This window comes from Schistocerca piceifrons, chromosome 1, assembly GCF_021461385.2.
Source record: "Schistocerca piceifrons isolate TAMUIC-IGC-003096 chromosome 1, iqSchPice1.1, whole genome shotgun sequence".
In the NCBI taxonomy this organism is placed as follows: domain Eukaryota; kingdom Metazoa; phylum Arthropoda; class Insecta; order Orthoptera; family Acrididae; genus Schistocerca; species Schistocerca piceifrons.
In genome coordinates, this window is record NC_060138.1 from 1,019,522,234 (window position 1) to 1,019,545,666 (window position 23,433).

Consider the following 23,433-nt stretch of genomic DNA (forward strand, 5'->3'; position numbering starts at 1 on the left):
TAAATGATAAGGGATCTTTCTTTCTTTCTATGTATTCGCAGCACATTACACTTGTCTACATTGAGATTCAATTGCCATTCCCTGCACCATGCGTCAATTCGCTGCAGATCCTCCTGCATTTCAGTACAATTTTCCATTGTTACAACCTCTCGATATACCGCAGCACCATCCGCAAAAAGCCTCAGTGAACTTCCGATGTCATCCACAAGGTCATTTACGTATATTGTGAATAGCAACAGTCCTACAACACTCCCTTCGGCACACCTGAAATCACTCTTACTTCGGAAGACTTCTCTCCATTGAGAATGACGCGCTGCATTCTGTTATCTAGGAACTCTTCAATCCAATCACACAATTGGTCTGATAGTCCATGTGCTCTTAGTTTGTTGATTAAACGACTGTGGGGAACTGTATCGAATGCCTTGCGGAAGTCAAGAAACACGGCATCTACCTGTGAACCAGTGTCTATGGCCCTCTGAGTCTCGTGGACGAATAGCGTGAGCTGGGTTTCACACGACCGTCTTTTTCGAAACCCATGCTGATTCCTACAGAGTAGATTTCTAGTCTCCAGAAAAGTCATTATACTCAAACATAATACGTGGTCCAAAATTCTACAACTGATCGACGTTAGAGATATAGGTCTATAGTTCTGCACATCTGTTCGACGTCCCTTCTTGAAAACTGGACTGACCTGTGCTCTTTTCCAATCCTTTGGAATGCTACACTCTTCTATCGAACTACGGTACACCGCTGCAAGAAGGGGGGCAAGTTCCTTCACGTACTCTGTGTAAAATCGAACTGGTATCCCATCAGGTCCAGCGGCCTTTCCTCTTTTGAGTGATTTTAATTGTTTCTCTATCCCTCTGTGGTCTATTTCGATATCTACCATTTTGTCATGTGTGCGACAATCTAGAGAAAGAACTACAGTGCAGTCTTCCTCTGTGAAACAGCTTTGGAAAAAGACATTTAGTATTTTGGCCTTTAGTCTGTCATCCGCCGTTTCAGTACCATTTTGGTCACAGAGTTTCTGGACATTTTGTTTTGATCCACCTACCGCTTTGACATAAGACCAAAATTTCTTAGGATTTTCTGCCAAGTCAGTACATAGAACATTACTTTCGAATTCATTGAACGCCTCTCGCATAGCCCTCCTCACACTACATTTCGCTTCCCATAATTTTTGTTTGTCTGCAAGGCTTTGGCTATGTTTATGTTTGCTGTGAAGTTCCCTTTGCTTCCATAGCAGTTTTCTAACTCGGTTGTTGTACCAAGGAGGCTCTTTTCCATCTCTTACGATCTTGCTTGGCACATACTCATCCAACGCATATTGTACGATGGTTTTGAACTTTGTCCACTGATCCTCAACACTATCTGTACTTGAGACAAAACTTTTGTGTTGAGCCGTCAGGTACTCTGAAATCTGCTTTTTGTCACTTTTGCTAAACAGAAAAATCTTCCTAACTTTTTTAATATTTCTATTTACGGCTGAAATCATCGATGCAGTAACCGCTTTATGATCGCTGATTCCCTGCTCTGCGTTAACTGTTTCAAATAGTTCGGGTCTGTTTGTCACCAGAAGGTCTAATATGTTATCGCCACGAGTCAGTTCTCTGTTCAACTGCTCAAGGTAGTTTTTGGATAAAGCACTTCACTGGATTCTTTGTCCCTGCCACCCGTTATGAACCTTTGAGTCTCCCAGTCTATATCCAGAAATTTAAAATCTCCACCCAGAACTATTACATGGTGGGGAAATCTACTCAAAATATTTTCCAAATTATCCTTCAGATGCTCAGCCACGGCAGCTGCTGAGCCAGGGGACCTATAGAGACATCCAATTACCACGTCTGAGCCTGCTTTAACCGTGACCTTCACCCAAATTATTTCACATTTCGGATCTCCGTCAATTTCCTTCGATACTATTGCAGTTCTTATCACTATAAACACGCCTCCCTCTTCACTGCCCAGCCTGTCTCTGCGGTATACATTCCAATCTGAGTTTACGATTTCATTACCGTTTACGTCTGGTTTCAGCCAACTTGCTGTCCCTAGTACTATGTGGGCATTGTGACTGTTTATTAATGAGAACAGTTCTGGGACCTTTCTATAGATGCTCCTGCAGTTTACTATTAGCACATTAATATTGTTATTCCCTGTTGCATTTTGCCTACTCCTACCTTGCCGCGTCTCAGGAGGCATCTTGTCGGGCCTAGGGAGGGAATTCTCTAACCTAAAAAACCCACATGTGCGCTCCACATGTACTCCGCTACCCTTGTAGCCACTTCCTGCGTGTAGTGCACGCCTGACCTATTCAGGGGGACCCTACATTTCTCCACCCAATAGTGGAGGTCGAGAAATTTACACCCCAGATCTCCGCAGAATTGTCTGAGCCTCTGGTTTAAGCCTTCTACTTGGCTCCAAACCAGAGGACAGCGATCGGTTCTGGGAACAATACTACAAATAGATTCCACCCCGCGAGCGAGGCTTTCCGCCTTCACCAACTCTGCCAACCGCCTGTACGAACTGAGGATGACCTCTGAACCCAGATGGCAGGAGCCATTAGTGCCGACATGAGCAACAATTTGCAGTAAGGTGCACTCAGTGCTATCGCCGCCGGCAGGGCTTCCTCCATATCTCGGATGAGGAGAGCAAGCAGACAGAGTGAACACTGGCCTTCTTCCCCGAGCTTTCCGCTATTTCCCTAAGGGGCTCCATCACCCACCTAATGTTGGAGCTCCCAATAACTAATAAACACCTCCCCCCGTGTGCCTGCTCGGACCTAGCTGAAGGAGCGGCCACATGTCCACTCACAGGCAGAGCGGGCGACGCCACACGGCCAGCCTCCACATTGACCCTCCGCCTCATGCGCCGCCGCGAACGCCGCTGAACTCGCCACTCCCCTTGGGGAGAGGGTGGCCCAACCGCGCCCTGTACCCGCGAAGATGTCTCAACAGCAGGGACAGTGGGTGAAGCATGTAACACCTGGGGTGTACCATGCGACGCACCAGAATCCCCACTGCTGCTACACTCCGAGGCAGCAGCCTGTAGACAGCTGACCACGGCCATCAACACGTTCAGCTGTTCGTGAACAGTGGCCAGCTTCTCCTGCGTCCGTACACAGCAGTCACACATCCTATCCATTCTCAGAAATGAATTTACTGTAGAGAGTTGATCAACTTTTAACTAGACTGCTAATTCACTAAAGGTGGCTGATAGCTGACTAAACTGTGGTTACTAGACGCTTCTTGTAGAAAACAATGAAAATAGCACTACCTGTCTGTGGACTGTATTGAAAACAAACACTAGCACTACTGGCACTATGGCTAACTAAAGGGACTCTCTCTGACTGTATTCAAAACAAACACAAAATCTATGGAACACTATTACTAGCACTTGACAATTAAAGCTTCCTAAAAGCAAAAACACACGGGAGAAGAAGTGACAAGTAAGAAAAATACAGTTCATCACTAATCTTGTAATCTGATACTTAATCATTCTCTTTTCACAACTCAAAAATATGCACGGCTGCAGCCCAATTGGAGTGAGGAGTTGGGTTTGATGGAGTAGGTGAAAGGAAAAAGGAGGCAGGGAGATGGAGACAGGACAGAAGAAAGGACAAGTGACACTTGGGAATGAGAAGTATCTACGGAACAGTCCAAAAGTGACTGCACTTAAATTTGATAGGGCCATCACTTAAATGCTTACCTTCAGCCCATATTCATTCATAGCTCTTTTCTTCATTGTTGTGGAAATATCATCGCATAATCCATAAACTGCAAAATTTTCATTAAGTTTTTTCAGAGATCTTCCACCATGAATCCAAACTAGGTCAAATCGTGGAGAACAGTTCACTGTAATTCTTTCTGATACAATATAGTCCCTGATTGATCCTGTAGAAGGAAAATGCTAATATATGCAAAATGCTAGACATATTTATGGTACACTAGTGTTCTAAGTTAATTCTCTTACCTACAGCATCAATAGCAATTAATCTGTTCTCGGAAGCAGGATGCCATGAAAATGATGTTATGCTGTGTGTACTACATGGCTGCACACTTCTCTCCAAGAGCGTTGGTTCTACTTCATCAGTTCCCACAACTGTGTGCCGAATATCATGCAGATTTATGGAGCAACTATCTCTAAGCAACGACCCCAGAAGATTACGTCTGTTGACAATGGCACAAATGTATATATAGGTGAAAGTCTCCTGTACCATATGTGTACAGGAACAGTGACTAAAACTAGTCAATTACACTGTTTAAAGAACTTACTTTGACATTTTTAAGTTCTACAAAGTGGAACAGCATTGTGAATGTCATCATGAGTAAATGTGAGACTGCTTGGGACATACAATGTGATGCTGAATGTGCTATTACTGACAGCAGTTGCTGCTGTTAATAATAATAATAATAATAATACACAGGAAAAATGTTAGCAAATAAGTTCTCCTTCTTTCTATGATCATAACAGCAATTTCACATTCTACACAACACAACCATCTACAGTAACCGACAAGACTCTTCCAGAGAAACATCAAGAGCTCAACTAAATTGTATTAAAAAGGTGGCCCACAAGAAAGGCAAATAAACAACATAAAATGCATCATTTGACATACAGTAGTACAAAATAAAGCTGTCGTCATCAGTCTGAAGAATGATTCGAGCATACAGTGCTTTAATAGGCATGGTTGTGTTTAAAGTGGTATGCCATTGCCTTCCTTGACCTTGAACTGACTTATCCAGCCAGTTACAATGGACCTACAGTTAAATTGGATTCTGAACCACAACACAACTCTACATTCTTTGTAGCAACCAACTATGCCAGAAATGAAAACAGGCAGATAAAAACCCTACGAATGACTGGGGATTGAACCCAAGACCTTTGGATCCATACTCTGGCACTTTACCAATAATCCACAGAGCCACACCATTTGAAACGCCGGCCATTGTGGACAAGCGGTTTTAGGCACTTCAGTCCGGAACTGTGCTGCTGCTACGGTCGCAGGTTCGAATCCTGCCTCAGGCATGGATGTGTGTGATGTCCTTAGGTTAGACAGGTTTAATTAGTTCTAAGTCTAGGGGACTGATGACCTCAGATGTTAAGTCCCATAGTGCTTAGACCCATTTGAACCATTTGAAACAAATAAAACTGTAACAAAGGGAACCGAGTAATTGTGTTTTTGATCCAGTTTGAAAATATGTGGCATGATATGCTGGTAGTAAATATAATATTTGTTGTTGTTGTGTTGTTGTGGTCTTCAGTCCTGAGACTGGTTTGATGCAGCTCTCCATGCTACTCTATCCTGTGCAAGCTTTTTCATCTCCCAGTACCTACTGCAACCTACATCCTTCTGAATCTGCTTAGTGTATTCATCTCTTGGTCTCCCTCTACGATTTTTACCCTCCACGCTGCCCTCCAATGCTAAATTTGTGATCCCTTGATGCCTCAAAACATGTCCTACCAACCGATCCCTTCTTCTGGTCAAGTTGTGCCACAAACTTCTCTTCTCCCCAATCCTATTGAATACATCCTCATTAGTTATGTGATCTACCCATCTAATCTTCAGTATTCTTCTGTAGCACCACATTTCGAAAGCTTCTATTCTCTTCTTGTCCATACTAGTTATCGTCCATGTTTCACTTCCATACATGGCTACACTCCATACAAATACTTTCAGAAACGACTTCCTGACACTTAAATCTATACTCGATGTTAACAAATTTCTCTTCTTCAGAAACGATTTCCTTGCCATTGCCAGTCTACATTTTATATCCTCTCTACTTCGACCATCATCAGTTATTTTACTCCCTAAATAGCAAAACTCCTTTACTACTTTAAGTGTCTCATTTCCTAATCTAATTCCCTTAGCATCATCCGATTTAATTTGACTACATTCCATTATCCTCGTTTTGCTTTTGTTGATGTTCATCTTATATCCTCCTTTCAAGACACTGTCCATTCCATTCAACTGCTCTTCCAAGTCCTTTGCTGTCTCTGACAGAATTACAATGTCATCGGCGAACCTCAAAGTTTTTACTTCTTCTCCATGAATTTTAATACCCACTCCGAATTTTTCTTTTGTTTCCTTTACTGCTTGCTCAATATACAGATTGAATAACATCGGGGAGAGGCTACAACCCTGTCTCACTCCTTTCCCAACCACTGCTTCCCTTTCATGCCCCTCGACTCTTATAACTGCCATCTGGTTTCTGTACAAATTGTAAATAGCCTTTCGCTCCCTGTATTTTACCCCTGCCACCTTTAGAATTTGAAAGAGAGTATTCCAGTCAACATTGTCAAAAGCTTTCTCTAAGTCTACAAATGCTAGAAACGTAGGTTTGCTTTTTCTTAATCTTTCTTCTAAGATAAGTCGTAAGGTTAGTATTGCCTCACGTGTTCCAACATTTCTACGGAATCCAAACTCATCTTCCCCGAGGTCCGCTTCTACCAGTTTTTCCATTCGTCTGTAAAGAATTCGCGTTAATATTTTGCAGCTGTGACTTATTAAACTGATAGTTCGGTAACTTTCACATCTGTCAACACCTGCTTTCTTTGGGATTGGAATTATTATATTCTTCTTGAAGTCTGAGGGTATTTCACCTGTCTCATACATCTTGCTCACCAGATGGTAGAGTTTTGTCAGGACTGGCTCTCCCAAGGCCGTCAGTAGTTCCAATGGAATGTTGTCTACTCCCGGGGCCTTGCTTCGACTCAGGTCTTTCAGTGCTCTGTCAAACTCTTCACGCAGTATCGTATCTCCCATTTCATCTTCGTCTACATCCTCTTCCATTTCCATAATATTGTCGTCAAGTACATCGCCCTTGTATAAACCCTCTATATACTCCTTCCACCTTTCTGCCTTCCCTTCTTTGCTTAGAACTGGGTTGCCATCTGAGCTCTTGATATTCATACAAGTGGTTCTCTTCTCTCCAAAGGTCTCTTTAATTTTCCTGTACGCAGTATCTATCTTACCCCTAGTGAGACAAGCCTCTACATCCTCACATTTGTCCTCTAGCCATGCCTGCTTAGCCATTTTGCACTTCCTGTCGATCTCATTTTTGAGACGTTTGTATTCCTTTTTGCCTGCTTCATTTACTGCATTTTTATATTTTCTCCTTTCATCAATTAAATTCAATATTTTTTCTGTTACCCAAGGATTTCTATTAGCCCTCGTCTTTTTACCTACTTGATCGTCTGCTGCTTTCACTACTTCATCCCTCAGAGCTACCCATTCTTCTTCTACTGTATTTCTTTCCCCCATTCCTGTCAATTGTTCCCTTATGCTCTCCCTGAAACTCTCTACAACCTCTCGTTCTTTCAGTTTATCCAGGTCCCATCTCCTTAAATTCCCACCTTTTTGCAGTTTCTTCAGTTTCAATCTGCAGTTCATAACCAAGAGATTGTGGTCAGAATCCATAATATTTAATTAATTATATACTCAGAATTATATACTCAGAATCCATAATATTTAATTAATTATATACTCTCATATACCAAATAAGTTAACGGTCTTGCCACAATGGCAACACCATCAGATCACTGAAGTTAAGCACTGTCGGCCTGGGCTAGCACTTGGATGGGCGACCATCTGAGTCTGCCGTGTGCTGTTGGCAAATGAGGTGCACACAGCCCTTTTGATGTTAATAATGGAACTACTTGTGAAGTGGCAGCTCCAGTCACAAAAACTGATAACAGCCGCGAGAGTGGTGTGCTGAACACGTCTCTCCACATCCGCATTCCGCATCCAGTGACGCCCATTGACAGAGGATGACAAAGCGGTCAGTCAGTACTGCTGGGCCTATATAGGTCTGTTCGGACAGAGATATACCAAACAGCACGTCTCTACTATGTCATAAATGAGCTCGTAACTAATCTAGGCAATTACCAAGGCAGAAACATTACTATGTACCACTTACTATGTTTTGACTGAAAAATTACTTGCTAGTGATAAGACAGGCACAAAGAGCTGTATTCCGTCTTCTTTACTTGGCCAGCATTTTCAGATGTAAGCACTAGTGCTGAATAGTAAATATAAGGCCCAATGTAAGTCCTACAGACACCAAGAGCAACAAACCTGGTAGGACACCATAAAATCTTTGTGACAGGTTTCCCTTGATTTAGTGTGAGCACAGGCTTCTCAAAGTTTCTAAGGTCCCAAATATATATCTGGTTTTCAATAAATGATGCTAACTGGTTCTCCATGTGTGGATCAATACAGACACCAAACACAGCTTTTGTGTTAGTTGCGTTCACTGCTCTGTTCGAATCTGCAAGATAGAAGCACACATATGGCCACAATTTCAACACAATGTATATTCAAAAAAAACAGTTTCTACTTTCTCTCTGGTACTATATAAATAGAGAAGAATTACTTAGTTAATATCTGGAGTGTTCACATGAAAACTTTGCCCTTAAATATGAAATATGAGTCTGGTTATAATACTTTCCCCACAGTCTACAAGAATATTATATTCTAGAGAATAATTATTGTTCTGACCCAATGCTGCAAAAACTTGCTGATGCTATAGTAATTTTAGTGCAGTCGCTAATACAAAGCGACATACTGTCATTAAATACATCATTTTAATATATTAGTTATTTTGTCAGTCATTCGCATGTTCCATAGCTCACATGTATAACTTCTATTGAATTGCTGTGGGATGATTCAGTTTACAAGGTAAGTTTACTTGACCCGTTTGTACGCAAGGCTATGTGCTGGTCATTCGGAGGACACTAAATAGCATGGCGGTTTAAATTTAATAAATGCTATTTTTAATTATTTATTACACAGACTAATACAAAAAGCTGCCTCTAAGTTTCTACATAAACAATTAAATAAAAATATTTTTTGTGCAATTCATTTAATTGTTTCTCAGAATTATTGGAAACATATTTTCCACTCTGATGTTGGTACCTCGTGATTTTCTAAGAATTCAACAGCTTCTTGAGATACTATCCATGCATTTTTTATCTGACATATGGAAAACAAGAAACCATTAGGTGATAAAACAGATGAATATAGGCAATGAAACTCTGATTTGATGTTTTTCTCCTCCAAATAACCAATTTTTTGGTATGGTGTATCGATGAAGAATGATGCAAAATTTTTGGTTGTTTTGCTTTCCCTACTACCATATGTGGCATAAAAATGGTTGTATATCATTATGCATTTAACAGTTCTACACTCCTCTAAAACAATGGTTGCAACATGTACAGTGTAACAAAGAAACAAGTGATCATATTCTTCTGAGCGCTTCACAAAAAAACAAACCACTTTTGGTGGTTTTGGCTCATCCTGAAACACCAAACAATTGATTGTAGTATAATTTTCAGCTTGTACAAATAGAGCCAAGTTCAATTTCCTGTTAGGATGTTGTATACAGAATTTTCATTTCCCCAGTTAAATTTTTTGAGCATTTTCTTACACCAATTGACAAAAGCCTGAGTTTGAACTTCGGCACAATTTTGCAAAATCGATGAGGTGTACAATTTTTTCCACAGGTAAATGTTCATGAAAAACAGAATATACTGCAGTCTTTGATATACCTAAAGAAGCATCCCTCTCAAGTAAATTACATGTTGATCCTCTTCAATCATGTTGTGCTCAACCTCACAGATTTTTGGAACAATAACTAATTTTGGTTTACCTTAACAAAATTCATCACTAGAAGAAACACAACATTGACAACTGGTTATCAAAAGTTGAACAAAATGATTTAAGGTAGTGATGCTAAGCTAGGCCTTTACGAAATCATGTAAAATCATCCAATTAATGTCTTCACACAAGGTTTACAGTTTTTCACAAAACTGTTTCTTTACACACTGACCATAAATAAACATCAGTTGCTTTTCAAGCTAGCATTGTTTTAACAACAACAACTTTTTTTAAAAAAAATGTTGCATTTCAACATCATCATTTGGTGTATAAACTTAATAGGCAAGCCTTATAAAACAGGCAGATGCATTTAACAAGGAGCAGCATATTTTAAATATTTCAACTGGTCATACAACTCTCCTGTCTTCTTTTTAAACACATTTCATTATATTATGCCCTTCATTAAATTTTGAAATTGTACAGATTTTATATTTCAGTAATATGTCTATACACTGAGCTGTACCTGACAGACAGTGAGTCAGACTCAAGTACAGACTGCAAAAATGGGCAGAGACATCACAAATTACCAGTTAAATAGTGGACAATGGCCAGTAACCAACCATACATCCAGAAACTGCTCTACATAATGGACTAAAGAAGCAACCACTTCATATATCTACCTTTACTCAATGCACATCAAAAGAGACAGAGGTTAGTGTAAGTGATGTTAAGCCCCACTTGACACATAGCAAAAATTCAAAATTTGCCTGGACTGATGTGCCAAAGCATATGCTGATAGCAAGGTCACAGTACAACACAGATCACATATCAAGATGGTTCCCTAATTATTTTGGTGACTCATGGTGTCAACATCATGATGCAAGTCTGACATGATGAGCTACACACTATCAAGTTAGTATGTCTGATTCAATTTACTGTGAGTGTGGGTACAAACAGTAAACACTACTCAACCTCAGCACAGTATAGGATACAGTGAGCTTTAAAACCGTAATATTCTTTACACATTCACCCAATGATCTGAAATGCCTACAGACGATAACAATAACTTTGAAGACAATATTACATCTACTTCGTTAACAATTTAAACAATGGAAAGTCCAGGGCAAACCAACAACAATATGAAAAGGATAGATTGCTGTTGACTGCACAGAGGAGGCATTGAGCTACAGACAGGTGCAATGCAGCAACTGCAGCCTTTTCATTGTGCCTGTCTGCAACTCAACACCTACCCTATGCCATGCATAGCAATCTATTCTTTTCATATGGTTGTTATCATCATTTTTATCTGTACAAGTGTAACTGTGTTTTTTTCCTGTAATTTTAAATCTAAAATTAAGTTCACTCAGCATGATCATGGGCTAAATTGGTCTACAGACAACTTTGTGAGTTAACTGTGTAGCCACAGAACCAACTGAAACAGCTACCTGTTGACTAACCTGAGATGATCTACAATACTATGATGACACCATCCATGGAACATATAACAGTTTAAACTAAATTACACTAAAAGTCCTCTGGCTGATGTCATATGTTCGCCATAAATAAAATGTTAATACCATGTATTTTATCACTCTTTAGAAAATGCTATTAGTCCTAATAACTGCAGTCCACTTGTTACTGCATCCCACAACTTTAGTGGAGCCAAGATGTCTACATTCCCTTATCCTAGCATCGTATCACCTTGTCCTGGATCGACAATTTGTTTCTTCCTTCTTTCTCTTTAGCCCTTAATGAAGGAACTATTGCTTCAAAAACTGGAGGTTTAGTGCGAGCTTTTGTACACTGGCACCCACAAGCCTCCAAGCTTCCACTGACACTTTTTGGGCAACATCACAATTTGTAAGATAATGTGAAATATGTGTAGCCAAGGATAATTCATTTGAGAAAACTATAACGTCTGGCTATCACTTATCACTTATTTTCATGAGATCAAGTACGCACATGAACATGGACACCACCCCCCCCCCCCTCTCACACACACACACACACACACACACACACACACACCGGATTCACAACAGATGGCTCCCTCTTAAGTTGAGGTCTGAGTAAAGCACCCCTTGTTTCTCACCTTCCCCAATCTGTTCCTCTTCCCTCCCCAAAGAAGAAAATAATAACTCTCAAACCTAAGACAGCTTTTAGTTTTCTGTACTTTTATATAGGTCTGTCACAAGTATCCAGACTTTTGGCACCTTAAGTTTAATTACATGCCAGCTGCTCTTCCACCTTGTAACTTTATAGCACAAAATGTTTGTAATTTTAATTGGATAATGCAGTGAGTTTTGAAAAATGAATCTGAAATGACACATGTCAATATAAATTCTTCAGAGCTATACCAAGAACATAGATATAAACCAAATGAACTCACCTCTGATGTCAAATACTTTCAAATGTTTACTGTTCATTCCTAATACAATATTTCTTGGCTGTAACCAGGCTAATGAGTGAGTTGTCTCTGACAGCCCCAGTTCTGCACAAGGCCGAACACTGTCAGGCATCTGCTGTTGCAAATGACATCTGGTTAAGTCCCAAACCAACAATGAGTGGTCAGCTCTGTTTTTGTCTAAACCAACAGCAAGTAAATTGCTATCCACAGGACTCCAAGCAACACCATTACATTGTCTTGAATGTCTTGGGACTGCAAAAAATAAATTATAGTGAGATGGAGGAACAGTGAAGTAATAATACATTTCATCAGAAAGCATACAATCCATCCATTCAAAAAATATTTATAAAGCTTGCTAACAATACAAAGAACACATCATAAGAAGCTATTTAATTCTGCGACTTAACCACTAATTTGCATCAATAATATCTGTTTGTGGATTTACAGTTATTATCCAAAAGTAAAGAAACAGAAGAGTTCAAAATGTATAGCAGATTTTAAGTTTGCAGATCACTGAGAAGGTAAAGATTACATAGCAGAAATTTCACAATTAGCTACAACTTTCAATGGTAAACCAACCAAGCTTTTGAACATGAGCATTTCTAAAGTAACATCTGTACTGAGTGGTTAAAGGTAAATTGTACTTAGTATGAATGTGTTACTCACAACCGAAAATGCTAGGCATTACAACACTTTGTTACAATGTAATATTTGGGTATCTTGCTACTAACAATGTTAAATCCCAATATGAAATTTTAAAATATATGCTAAGGTTCAAACATACACTGAGTAAAAGTGGATTTGTGTATACCTGCAAATTTTCCCTCATTTATATGTACAAAGAGAGTCAATTACACACAGCAAAAGTTGTGTCACCTTGGGTTGCTATAAACATCATCAAAAACTTTCTTTCCTGATCTTGTGCAGTGACGATTCTACTTATTCAAGTATTTAAAACAAATATTACCCTTATCACTGCCTGAAAATGTTCAACTCCAAACATAAATCTAGTTACAGTCACAGTGGGCTCTGAATGACAAAAAGGATGAACACCGAACCACCTGAACATTTCCTCTGAAGTTTAATTAGGACCAATCTGTAAAATGGCCCTATCTTGCTGTTTGTCCTGTAAACAACACACCCATGCCACTCGACTAAGTTGGCTACATCCAGCTGTCTTTTCTATCTCTCACAGTACCAACTGTTGTACTACACCCGACAACTTAGAGGTGATGCCAATTCAGGGTTGCCAAAAGTTTCCCCAAATGACATTCCCTGATATTTCCCTGATTTACAGACAAGTTTCAGCATTTTTCCCTGATAAATTTTGAGATCCCAATGGTAAGTAAAGACATAAGCTGACAACAAAAGGTACGGACTTTTGAATTTCACCCCCTTGTGAGCAAAAATCTTAAGTACTAATATCAACATCTTTTGTAATGAACTGTCCTTAGATTGAGAAAGCAGGCCAAATGGTATATGCGTTTAATTAAGACCACTGTTTTCATTTTATTTCAATGGAATGAAACACATTTGGTGACAAAAATATGTATTTCCTTGGAGTCAAATGACATATTTAAAATATATTTCCTGATTTCAAAAATAACCTCAGAAATATGTAGACATCTTGAAAGAAGTGCATAAAGGGGGGAAGAGTTGTGCAAACCGACACTATAGGTGACCAATAAAATATCAGTTCTACTATGTTTGTTATTGTCAGTTATTACCCACTGTGTAATGTCTATTATTTTACAGGTATTGTGTGATTTTTCTTTCAAGAAATATATGAGTACATAGTATACAAACCACCAGCCACTGCCACAATTTACTTCTTCTTATCATATATACTTTCTAAAATATAAACTACTTTCTAGGTGCCAAAATGTACTAGAATAAATAAAATGTCTATAAAATGCTGCACTGTACAATGCACTTGCAGTGAGACAGTCACAATTCCTGAATCCATCGCACGAGGCCTCTGGCCTGCCCTGGAGCACTGCAGTCCCAGGTCCTTGGATAAACCACTAAAATCCTCCACATTATGACAAACACAAACAGACCCAGCCTGTGGGTAGGTCAGTGAGACTAGATCCGACAGGTAGGGCTTGCACATTGGTGGGAAACGATGGGCTTCAGATCAGCTGAAATGGCTGCAGTTTTGCCCCGTCGTGGAAGTCTACTTGTGTGGACAGCTATTTATATGTCACAGACACCATGTTGATGAAATGAGACCACAGTGATTAATCTGTGCAACAGATAACTTGCGTAAAATACTCAGAGAATCAGTACTAAGGTGATAGGTAGCAACTCACCACAAAGATGATCGCTGAGCCGCACACAAGTATGTTGTTGTTGTTGTTGTTGTTGTTGTTGTTGTGGTCTGCAGTCCTGAGACTGGTTTGATGCAGCTCTCCATGCTACTCTATCCTGTGCAAGCTTCTTCATCTCCCAGTAAGTACTGCAACCTACATCCTTCTGAATTTGCTTAGTGTATTCATCTCTTGGTCTCCCTCTACGATTTTTACCCTCCACACTGCCCTCCAATGCTAAATTTGTGATCCCTTGATGCCTCAGAACATGTCCTACCAACCGATCCCTCCTTCTAGTCAAGTTGTGCAACAAACTCCTCTTCTCCCCAATTCTATTCAATACCTCCTCATTACTTATGTGATCTACCCATCTAATCTTCAGTATTTTTCTGTAGCACCACATTTCGAAAGCTTCTATTCTCTTCTTGTCCAAACTATTTATCGTCCATGTTTCACTTCCATACATGGTTACAATCCATTCAAGTACTTTCAGAAATGACTTCCTGACACTTAAATCTATACTCGATGTTAACAAATTTCTCTTCTTCAGAAACGCTTTCCTTGCCATTGCCAGTCTGCATTTTATATCCTCTCTACTTCGACCATCATCAGTTATTTTGCTCCCCAAATAGCAAAACTCCTTTACTACTTTAAGTGTCTCATTTCCTAATCTAATTCCCTCAGCATCACCCGACTTCATTCGACTACATTCCATTATCCTCGTTTTGTTTTTGTTGATGTTCATCTTATACCCTCCTTTCAAGACAATATCCATTCCATTCAACTGCTCTTCCAAGTCCTCTGCTGTCTCTGACAGAATTACCATGTCATCGGCGAACCTCAAAGTTTTTATTTCTTCTCCATGGATTTTAATACCTATTCCGAATTTTTCTTTTGTTTCCTTCACTGCTTGCTCAATATACAGATTTAATAACATCGGGGAGAGACTACAACCCTGTCTCAATCCCTTCCCAACCACTGCTTCCCTTTCATGTCCCTCGACTCTTATAACTGCCATCTGGTTTCTGTACAAATTGTAAATAGCCTTTCGCTCCCTCTATTTTACCCCTCCCACCTTCAGAATTTGAAAGAGCGTGTTCAGGTCAACATTGTCAAAAGCTTTCTCCAAGTCTACAAATGCTAGAAACGTAGGTTTGCCTTTTCTTAATCTAGCTTCTATGATAAGTCGTAGGGTCAGTATTGCCTCACGTGTTCCAATATTTCTACGGAATCCAAACTGATCTTCGCTGAGGTCGGCTTGTACTAGTTTTTCCATTTGTCTGTAAAGAATCCGCGTTAGTATTTTGCAGCCGTGACTTATTAAACTGATAGTACGGTAATTTTCACATTTGTCAACACCTGCTTTCTTTGGTATTGGAATTATTATATTCTTCTTGAAGTCTGAAGGTATTTCGCCTGTATCATACATCTTGCTCACCAGATGGTAGAGTTTCGTCAGGACTGGCTCTCCCAAGGCTGTCAGTAGTTCTAATGGAATGTTGTCTACTCCCGGGGCCTTGTTTCGACTCAGGTCTTTCAGTGCTCTGTCAAACTCTTCACGCAGTATTATATCTCCCATTTCATCTTCATCTACATCCTCTTCCATTTCCATTATATTGTCCTCAAGTACATCGTCCTTGTATAGACCCTCTATATACTCCTTCCACCTTTCTGCTTACCCTTCTTTGGTTAGAACTGAGTTTCCATCTGAGCTTTTGATATTCATACAAGTGGTTCTCTTTTTTCCAAAGGTCTCTTTAATTTTCCTGTAGGCTGTATGTATCTTACCCCTAGTGAGATAAGCCTCTACATCCTTACATTTGTCCTCTAGCCATGTCTGCTTAGCCATTTTGCACTTCCTGTCGATCTCATTTTTGAGACGTTTGTATTCCTTTTTGCCTGCTTCATTTACTGCATTTTTATATTTTCTCCTTTCATCAATTAAATTCAGTATTTCTTCTGTCACCCAAGGATTTCTACTAGCCCTCATCTTTTTACCTACTTGATCCTCTGCTGCCTTCACTACTTCATCCCTCAAAGCTACCCATTCTTCTTCTACTGTATTTCTTTCCACCATTCCTGTCAATTGTTCCCTTATACTCTCCCTGAAACTCTGTACAACCTCTGGTTTAGTCAGTTTATCCAGGTCCCATCTCCTTAAATTCCCACCTTTTTGCAGTTACTTCAATTTTAATCTACATGTCATAACCAATAGATTGTGGTCAGAATCCACATCAGTCCCTGGAAATGTCTTACAATTTAAAACCTGGTTCCTAAATCTCTGTCTTACCATTATATAATCTATCTGAAACCTGTCAGTATCTCCAGGGTTCTTCCATGTATACAACCTTCTTTCATGATTCTTGAACCAAGTGTTAGCTATGATTAAGTTGTGCTCTGTGCAAAATTCTACCAGATGGCTTCCTCTTTCATTTCTTACCCCCAATCCATATTCACCTATTACGTTTCCTTCTCTCCCTTTTCCTACTGCCGAATTCCAGTCACCCATGACTATTCAATTTTCGTCTCCCTTCACAATCTGAATAATTTCTTTTATTTCATCATACATTTCTTCAATTTCTTCGTCATCTGCAGAGCTAGTTGGCATATAAACTTGTACTACTGTAGTAGGCATGGACTTTGTATCTATCTTGGCCACAATAATGCGTTCACTATGCTGTTTGTAGTAGCTTACCTGCATTCCTATTTTCCTATTCATTATTAAACCTACTCCTGCATTACCCCTATTTGATTTTGTGTTTATAATCCTGTATTCGCCTGATCAAAAATCTTGTTCCTCCTGCCACCAGACTTCACTAATTCCCACTATATCTAACTTTAACCTGTCCATTTCCCTTTTTAAATTTTCTAACCTACCTGCCCGATTAAGGGATCTGACATTCCACGCTCCAGTACGTAGAACGCCAGTTTTTCTTTCTCCTGATAACGACATCCTCTTGAGTAGTCCCCGACCGGAGATCCAAATGGGGGACTATTTTACCTCAACATTTTACCCAAGAGGACGCCATCATCATTTAATCATACAGTAAAGCTGCATGCCCTTGGGAAAAATTATGGCCGTAGTTTCCACTTGCTTTCAGCCGTTCGCAGTACCAGCACAGCAAGGCTGTTTTGGTTAGTGTTACAAGGCCAGATCAGTCAATCATCCAGACTGTTGCCCTTGCAACTACTGAAAAGGTTGCTGCCCCTCTTCAGGAACCACACGTTTGTCTGGCCTCTCAACAGATACCCCTCCGTTGTGGTTGCACCTACAGTACGGCTATCTGTATCGCTGAGGCACGCAAGCCTCCCCACCAACGGCAAGGTCCATCGTTCATGGGGGGGTATGTAGAAAAGACAATCACACCCTCACAGCTAAATTTTCGGCCATAGCCTTTGTCAGAAAACTAGAGCACATAGACAATCTCCCAGACATAACTCATGCACACTTGACTGCCATCTCTGGCCGCTGTGTCAGTGATCACTTAGAATCAGATCCAAGCAAACCACTCCTCATGCCTCCCTGCCTCTCATCAGCAGCTGCTAGGATAGCGGTCAGATGTGGTGGCAGCACTGACTGCAAGCTGAGGAGAGTGGTAGGAAGGGGAGAAGCAACAAGAATGAGAGAGTAGGGAAGTGGCGCCCAGCCCGCGACAATGCACAACAACTCATAAACAAGCCATTTCATCTATTGAAGCAAAACAAGATTCTTCCAGTGTTTTTTCCAAATTTCCCTGACTTCTCCGACACATTTGAAATTAATTACTATTAAAAACAGTCTTGATCACGATTTATTTTATAAGGTGACCGGTTTCGACCACTACTGTGGTCATCTTCAGACCATTGAGTGGAAACCCCTTTCTGTTGGAGAATCACAACTGACCGGTTTCGACCACTACTGTGGTCATCTTCAGACCATTGAGTGGAAACCCCTTTCTGTTGGAGAATCACAACTAGTACCGGTTTCGACCACTACTGTGGTCATCTTCAGACCATTGAGTGGAAACCCCTTTCTGTTGGAGAATCACAACTGATACCGGTTTCGACCACTACTGAGGTCATCTTCAGACCATTGAGTGGAAACCCCTTTCTGTTGGAGAATCACAACTGCATACCGGTTTCGACCACTACTGTGGTCATCTTCAGACCTTATAAAATAAATCGTGATCAAGACTGTTTTTAATAGTAATTATTTACAAGACATTGATCACTGCTGTTCCCACAATGCATTCAAAAGTAATACATTTGAAATTCCCTGATATTCCCTGATTTCCAGAACTTGTGGCACCCCTGAAAATGGAGTGCCTCACATGGTTTGCTAGAAATGTTTTGTGCAGTATTATTGTGGCGGTCACATACTCTGTTTTTGTAAGAATTGTTTTATATTTTCTTGAATTCCTGTTACCTCTGACTGCTTTAAATGTGTTAAAAAGTGCACTCCAGGCATGTTAAAACATGGGGTACTTGGCGGCTAGCTAAGTGGCCGAGTAGCCATATTTTCACCTCGAGTGATCAGCAGTTTTCCAACATCCGGGCTGTGCGCATTTGTTGTTCTGATCTTATTTGTGTTCCAGTTTTCATTTTCACTTTTGACTGAGAAAATTGCACACCATCAAGGTAGGACACAGGAAGGAATTGCGGAGATTCTAACTAGAAGTGACAATGAAAATAAATTCTTTGATAGTGAAATGAAACTATATCCATCTACGATGTGAATTTGCAGACTGAAGCCATGAACAAAAATTTGTACCGAGGCCAGAAATCAAGCCAGTCAGATGTGTTAATCACTATGCCACTATGGCACAGTGGCTTTGCACAACTGTATGTACTACTGTAGCATGCTTCCCTCCTCAATCCAAATTCCCAGTTACGCCTCAGTCCACTTGACATTCCCATAAACTTGAATAGCATTTGCAGAGGCTCTCCAACTGTACTGGATACTGAAACAGTACCTCTAAACGAAATAGCAGTCCTGCTTGAAACACAGGCATAGGTGCTTTAACCAAATGAAACTATGTATTTCCAGAGACCTTTTTCAAGCCTCTAACATCTGTGAAGTAACAAGTGTAATTAAAAAGTAATGGGAATTTGTTAGTTTTGTGGGCTTCATATATAGAATTATCAGTTGTTTTTTTTTATCTTGTTGGTACACACGATACAGTTGTATGTTTGCATTTTCAGCTATTTCAAATATTTCTTTTATTTTTGAAAGTCAAAAAGATTATATGTGTTTTCAAGTGCTTGGCAAATTTATACTTTCAAAAAAGATGGAGCAAAGAATCTCCATTAAGTTTTGCTTAAAAATGGAATAAGTGCAGTACCACATTTGAAATACTGACTGTGGCTTTTGGTGAAGCTACTATGAGTAAGACAAGAGTTTATGAGAAGTACAACTGTTTCACAGGAGGTCGAGAAGATGGTTAAGATTATCACCACCTGGATGTCCAAGCATATCAATAACTGATGATGATGTGGACGAAATAAAGAAAATGGTTCTGGAAAATTGCTGGTGATCTCAGCACATCCTCTGGCTCATGCCATGCAATTTTTTTGAATGTTTTGAGATGAAATGTGTAGTAGCAAAGTTTTTTATGAAATTGTTGAATGACGTCACAATGAAGATGACAAAGACCCAGAACCTCTAAAGAAGGTTTGGTTACAAAACATGGGTATAAGGGTATGACACTGAAACGGAGGAGCAACCTTCCCAAAGGAAGCTGCCTGAAGAGCCAGGGCTGAAAAAAAACTTTATTATTTTTATCACATTATCTTCAAATACAGTAGGATAGTGCATCATAAATTCCTCCTTTATGGTCATGTGGTCAATAAGGAATACTACCTGGAAGTTAGGCACCATTTGCATGAAGCAATCCAAAGAAATGATCAGAACTGTGACAAAATCATTCATCGAAGTTGCATCATGATAGTGCTCCTGTCACACCTCAATGCTTGCCTGTGATTCTTTGGCAAAAAACAAAACTGTAATGTTGCCTCATCCACCATATTCGCCAGACACAATCACCTGCGGTTTCTCTCTATTCCTGCAGTTGAAAAAAACAGTGACAGAACATAATTTTGCTACCACTGATGAGGCAAGTACAGAATCGCTGAAGGAGTTGAACACCATAATGAAAAGAGAGTTCCAGAAGCGTTTCCAAGATTGAAAAAAGTGCTGGCACAAGTGAGGGGCATTAGTCTGAAGGGGACAAAGTTGATGTTGATGAATATACAAAGATTCTTTAAGAAAAACAAAAATTCCCATTAGTTACTGGTCACACCTCATATGCACACAGACTGAAGCAATGAATTAAAATCTGTACCAATGACGGAATTCGAACCCAGGTGTCCTGCTCAGCAGACAGATGCGCTAAACACTATTCCACCCTGACACAGTGGCTGTGCACAACAGCATGGACTACCCTAGCACACCCAAATCCCCATACACACCTCAGCCCATCTGATATTCCTCCAAAACTGGAACAGCACTGCAGAGGCTCTTCAACTGCATTGGAATAGCACCATGGCATCAAACAAAACAGGGGATCCTTCCTGAAACCTATGCATATCTGCTTTAATCGAATGAAACTATATGGTTCCAGAGACGATTTTCAAGTCTCAAACATTTGTGATGTATGTACGTATACTGATGAGACAAATGAAAATTTATACCAAGGCTGTGATTTGAACTCGGATCTCCTGCTCACCAGGCAGATGCACTAACCACTATGTCGCCCTGTTGCCCTTGAAACAAATGTTCATTCGTCTGCAATGCTATTCGAGTTTAGGGGGAATATAAAGTGGGCTGAGATGTAAATGGGAATTTGGACTGAGGAGGGAGGCATGCTAGGACAGTCTGTGCAACTGGGCAAAGCCACTGTGCCAGGGTGGCATAGTGGTTAATGCATCTCTATAGTGAGCAGATACCCGGTTTCAAATCCTGGCCCTGGCACAAACTTTCATTTGTTGCTTCAGTCTACATATACTGTATACATCTTTGATAATGATGATGACAATGCAACAGAATCTCCAAGTAACAGTTCTGAGCCAAGTAAGTCAGCTGGTACAAAACATTCATCTGTCTCTAAAAGCAATGAAAATTCTTCAGAATCTGACATTTTTCATAGTAAGAATGAATTATCTGATAAAAGAGCATGCTTCAGTGACACATTTTCCTGGAAGGAAAGTGATTTTCGGCCATTTTTGCATGCATTTGATGATTCAGCTTCAAGACACAAGCACTGATTAGGTCAAAATTACAGTATTCTGTCATTTTTCCTTGTATTTTTAACAGACGACCTGATGAAATCCTTTGCAGATGAAACAAAAAGATTTTATTTACACAATGAGGTGACAAAAGTCATGGGATACTTCCAAATATTGTGTTGGTCCTCCTTTTGCCCAGAGTAATAAGTGCAAAAATGTTAATGGTGCAGGATGTTGTGCACAAAGTGACGTCTCAATTATGCCCCATAAATGTTCAATGGGATTCATGTCAGGCAGTCTGGGTGGCCAAATCATAGGCTCAAACTGCCCAGAATTTTCTTCAAACCAATCACAAACAACTGTGGCCCAATGATGTGACATAGCTGTTTGGGAACATGAAGTCCACAAATGGCTGTAAATGGTCTCCAAGTAGCCAAACATATGACTTCCAATCAATGATGGTTCAGTTGGACCAGAGGACCCAGTCCATTCCATGTAAACACAGCCCACACCATTATGGAGCCTCCACCAGCATGGACAATGCCTTATTGAAACTTGGGTCCATGGCTTCATGGGGTCTGCACCACACTCGAACCCTACCATCAGCTGTTACCAACTGAAATATCAGGACTCAGCTGACCAGGCCACAGTCCTCCAGTCTTCTAGGGCCCCCTGATATTGTTTCGATCCCAGGAAAGATGCTGCAGGTGATATCATGTTGTTAGCAAAGGCACTCACATCAGTTGTTTGCTGCTATAGCCCATTAACACCAAATTTTGCCACACTGTCCGAACAGATACTTTTGTCCACATCCCACATTGATTTCTGCAGTTATTTCACGAAGTTTTGCATGTCTGTTAGAACTGACAACTCTATGCATATTCCACTGCTCTCAGTTGTTAAGTGAAGGCCACTGACCACAGAGTTGTCCATGGTGATAGGTAATGCCTGAAATTTGGTATGCTTGGCACACTCTTGACACTGTGGATCTTGGAATATTGAATTCCTTAACAATTTCCAAAATGGAATGTCCCATGCATCTAGCTACAACTACCATTCCATGTTCAAAGTCTGTTAATTGCTGTTGTGTAGCCACAACCACATCAGAAACCTTTTCACATGAATCAGCTGGGTACAAATGACATCTCCACCAATGCACTGCCCATACATACCTTGTGTACATGATACTATCACGATTTGTATAGGTGCATATCGCTATCCTATGACTATTGTCACCTCAGTGTGTACCAATTCAAATATAGGAGAATCAGTGTAGTATCAATTGTAAGTGTAGAAGTAAAAAAGATTTGAAGGACTCTATTCCTTCATTACTATGTGACTGCTTATGACTCATATAAGAAAACTGAAAATTAGTGACTGCTGGTCCAGGGACTACACTTTATCACACAGTTTTCAGAGAAATTATGTGCAGATATCGTTTTCTTTTAATTTTGAAAATGCTTCATTTAGTGACAACTCTGCCAGCAATGAAGAAAACAGGTTCTTCAAAATTAGAAACATTGTGGATAAAATTCACACAATTCTAGAGCTCTGCATTGATGAAAGCCTACTGTTGTTTAGAGGGTGATTATCTTTCAAACAGTATATTCTATTAAAAAGAAGTAGGTTTGCAGTAAGAAACTGGATGAAAAACAAATAAAAAAGGAAAAAAGAAAAATTACATTTTTAGCTTCAACTGTGATGGTCCCAATCCTGGATTCAAAAGAAGGATGGAAAAACAACAGTATTATGAAAAGAATACGTTGCTACTCATCAATGGAAGAGGCGCACAGCTGCAGAGAGGCACAATGAAAAGACTGCTAAACATTTAAGCTTTCAGATAAAAAAATGTGAAAAACATATATAGAAGATGTGAACAGTACTCAAACACTTACAGATCCTGAGTTTGAATCTTTTCTACA

General features: G+C 40.0%; 1 protein-coding gene across 1 annotated transcript in view; it reads right to left on the reverse strand.

Annotated features, from left to right (window-relative positions):
* The window catches only part of LOC124713710 (GATOR complex protein MIOS), a 215,384-nt gene that overhangs the window by 159,333 nt on the left and 32,618 nt on the right, over positions 1 to 23,433 (reverse strand). Inside the window, exons 4-7 of the mRNA XM_047242970.1 lie at positions 11,982 to 12,251; positions 8,072 to 8,264; positions 3,967 to 4,163; positions 3,703 to 3,887 (exon numbers count right to left, since the gene is read on the reverse strand). Of these exons, the coding sequence (XP_047098926.1) occupies positions 3,703 to 3,887; positions 3,967 to 4,163; positions 8,072 to 8,264; positions 11,982 to 12,251 (845 nt within the window). The remainder of the gene's footprint in view (positions 1 to 3,702; positions 3,888 to 3,966; positions 4,164 to 8,071; positions 8,265 to 11,981; positions 12,252 to 23,433) is intronic.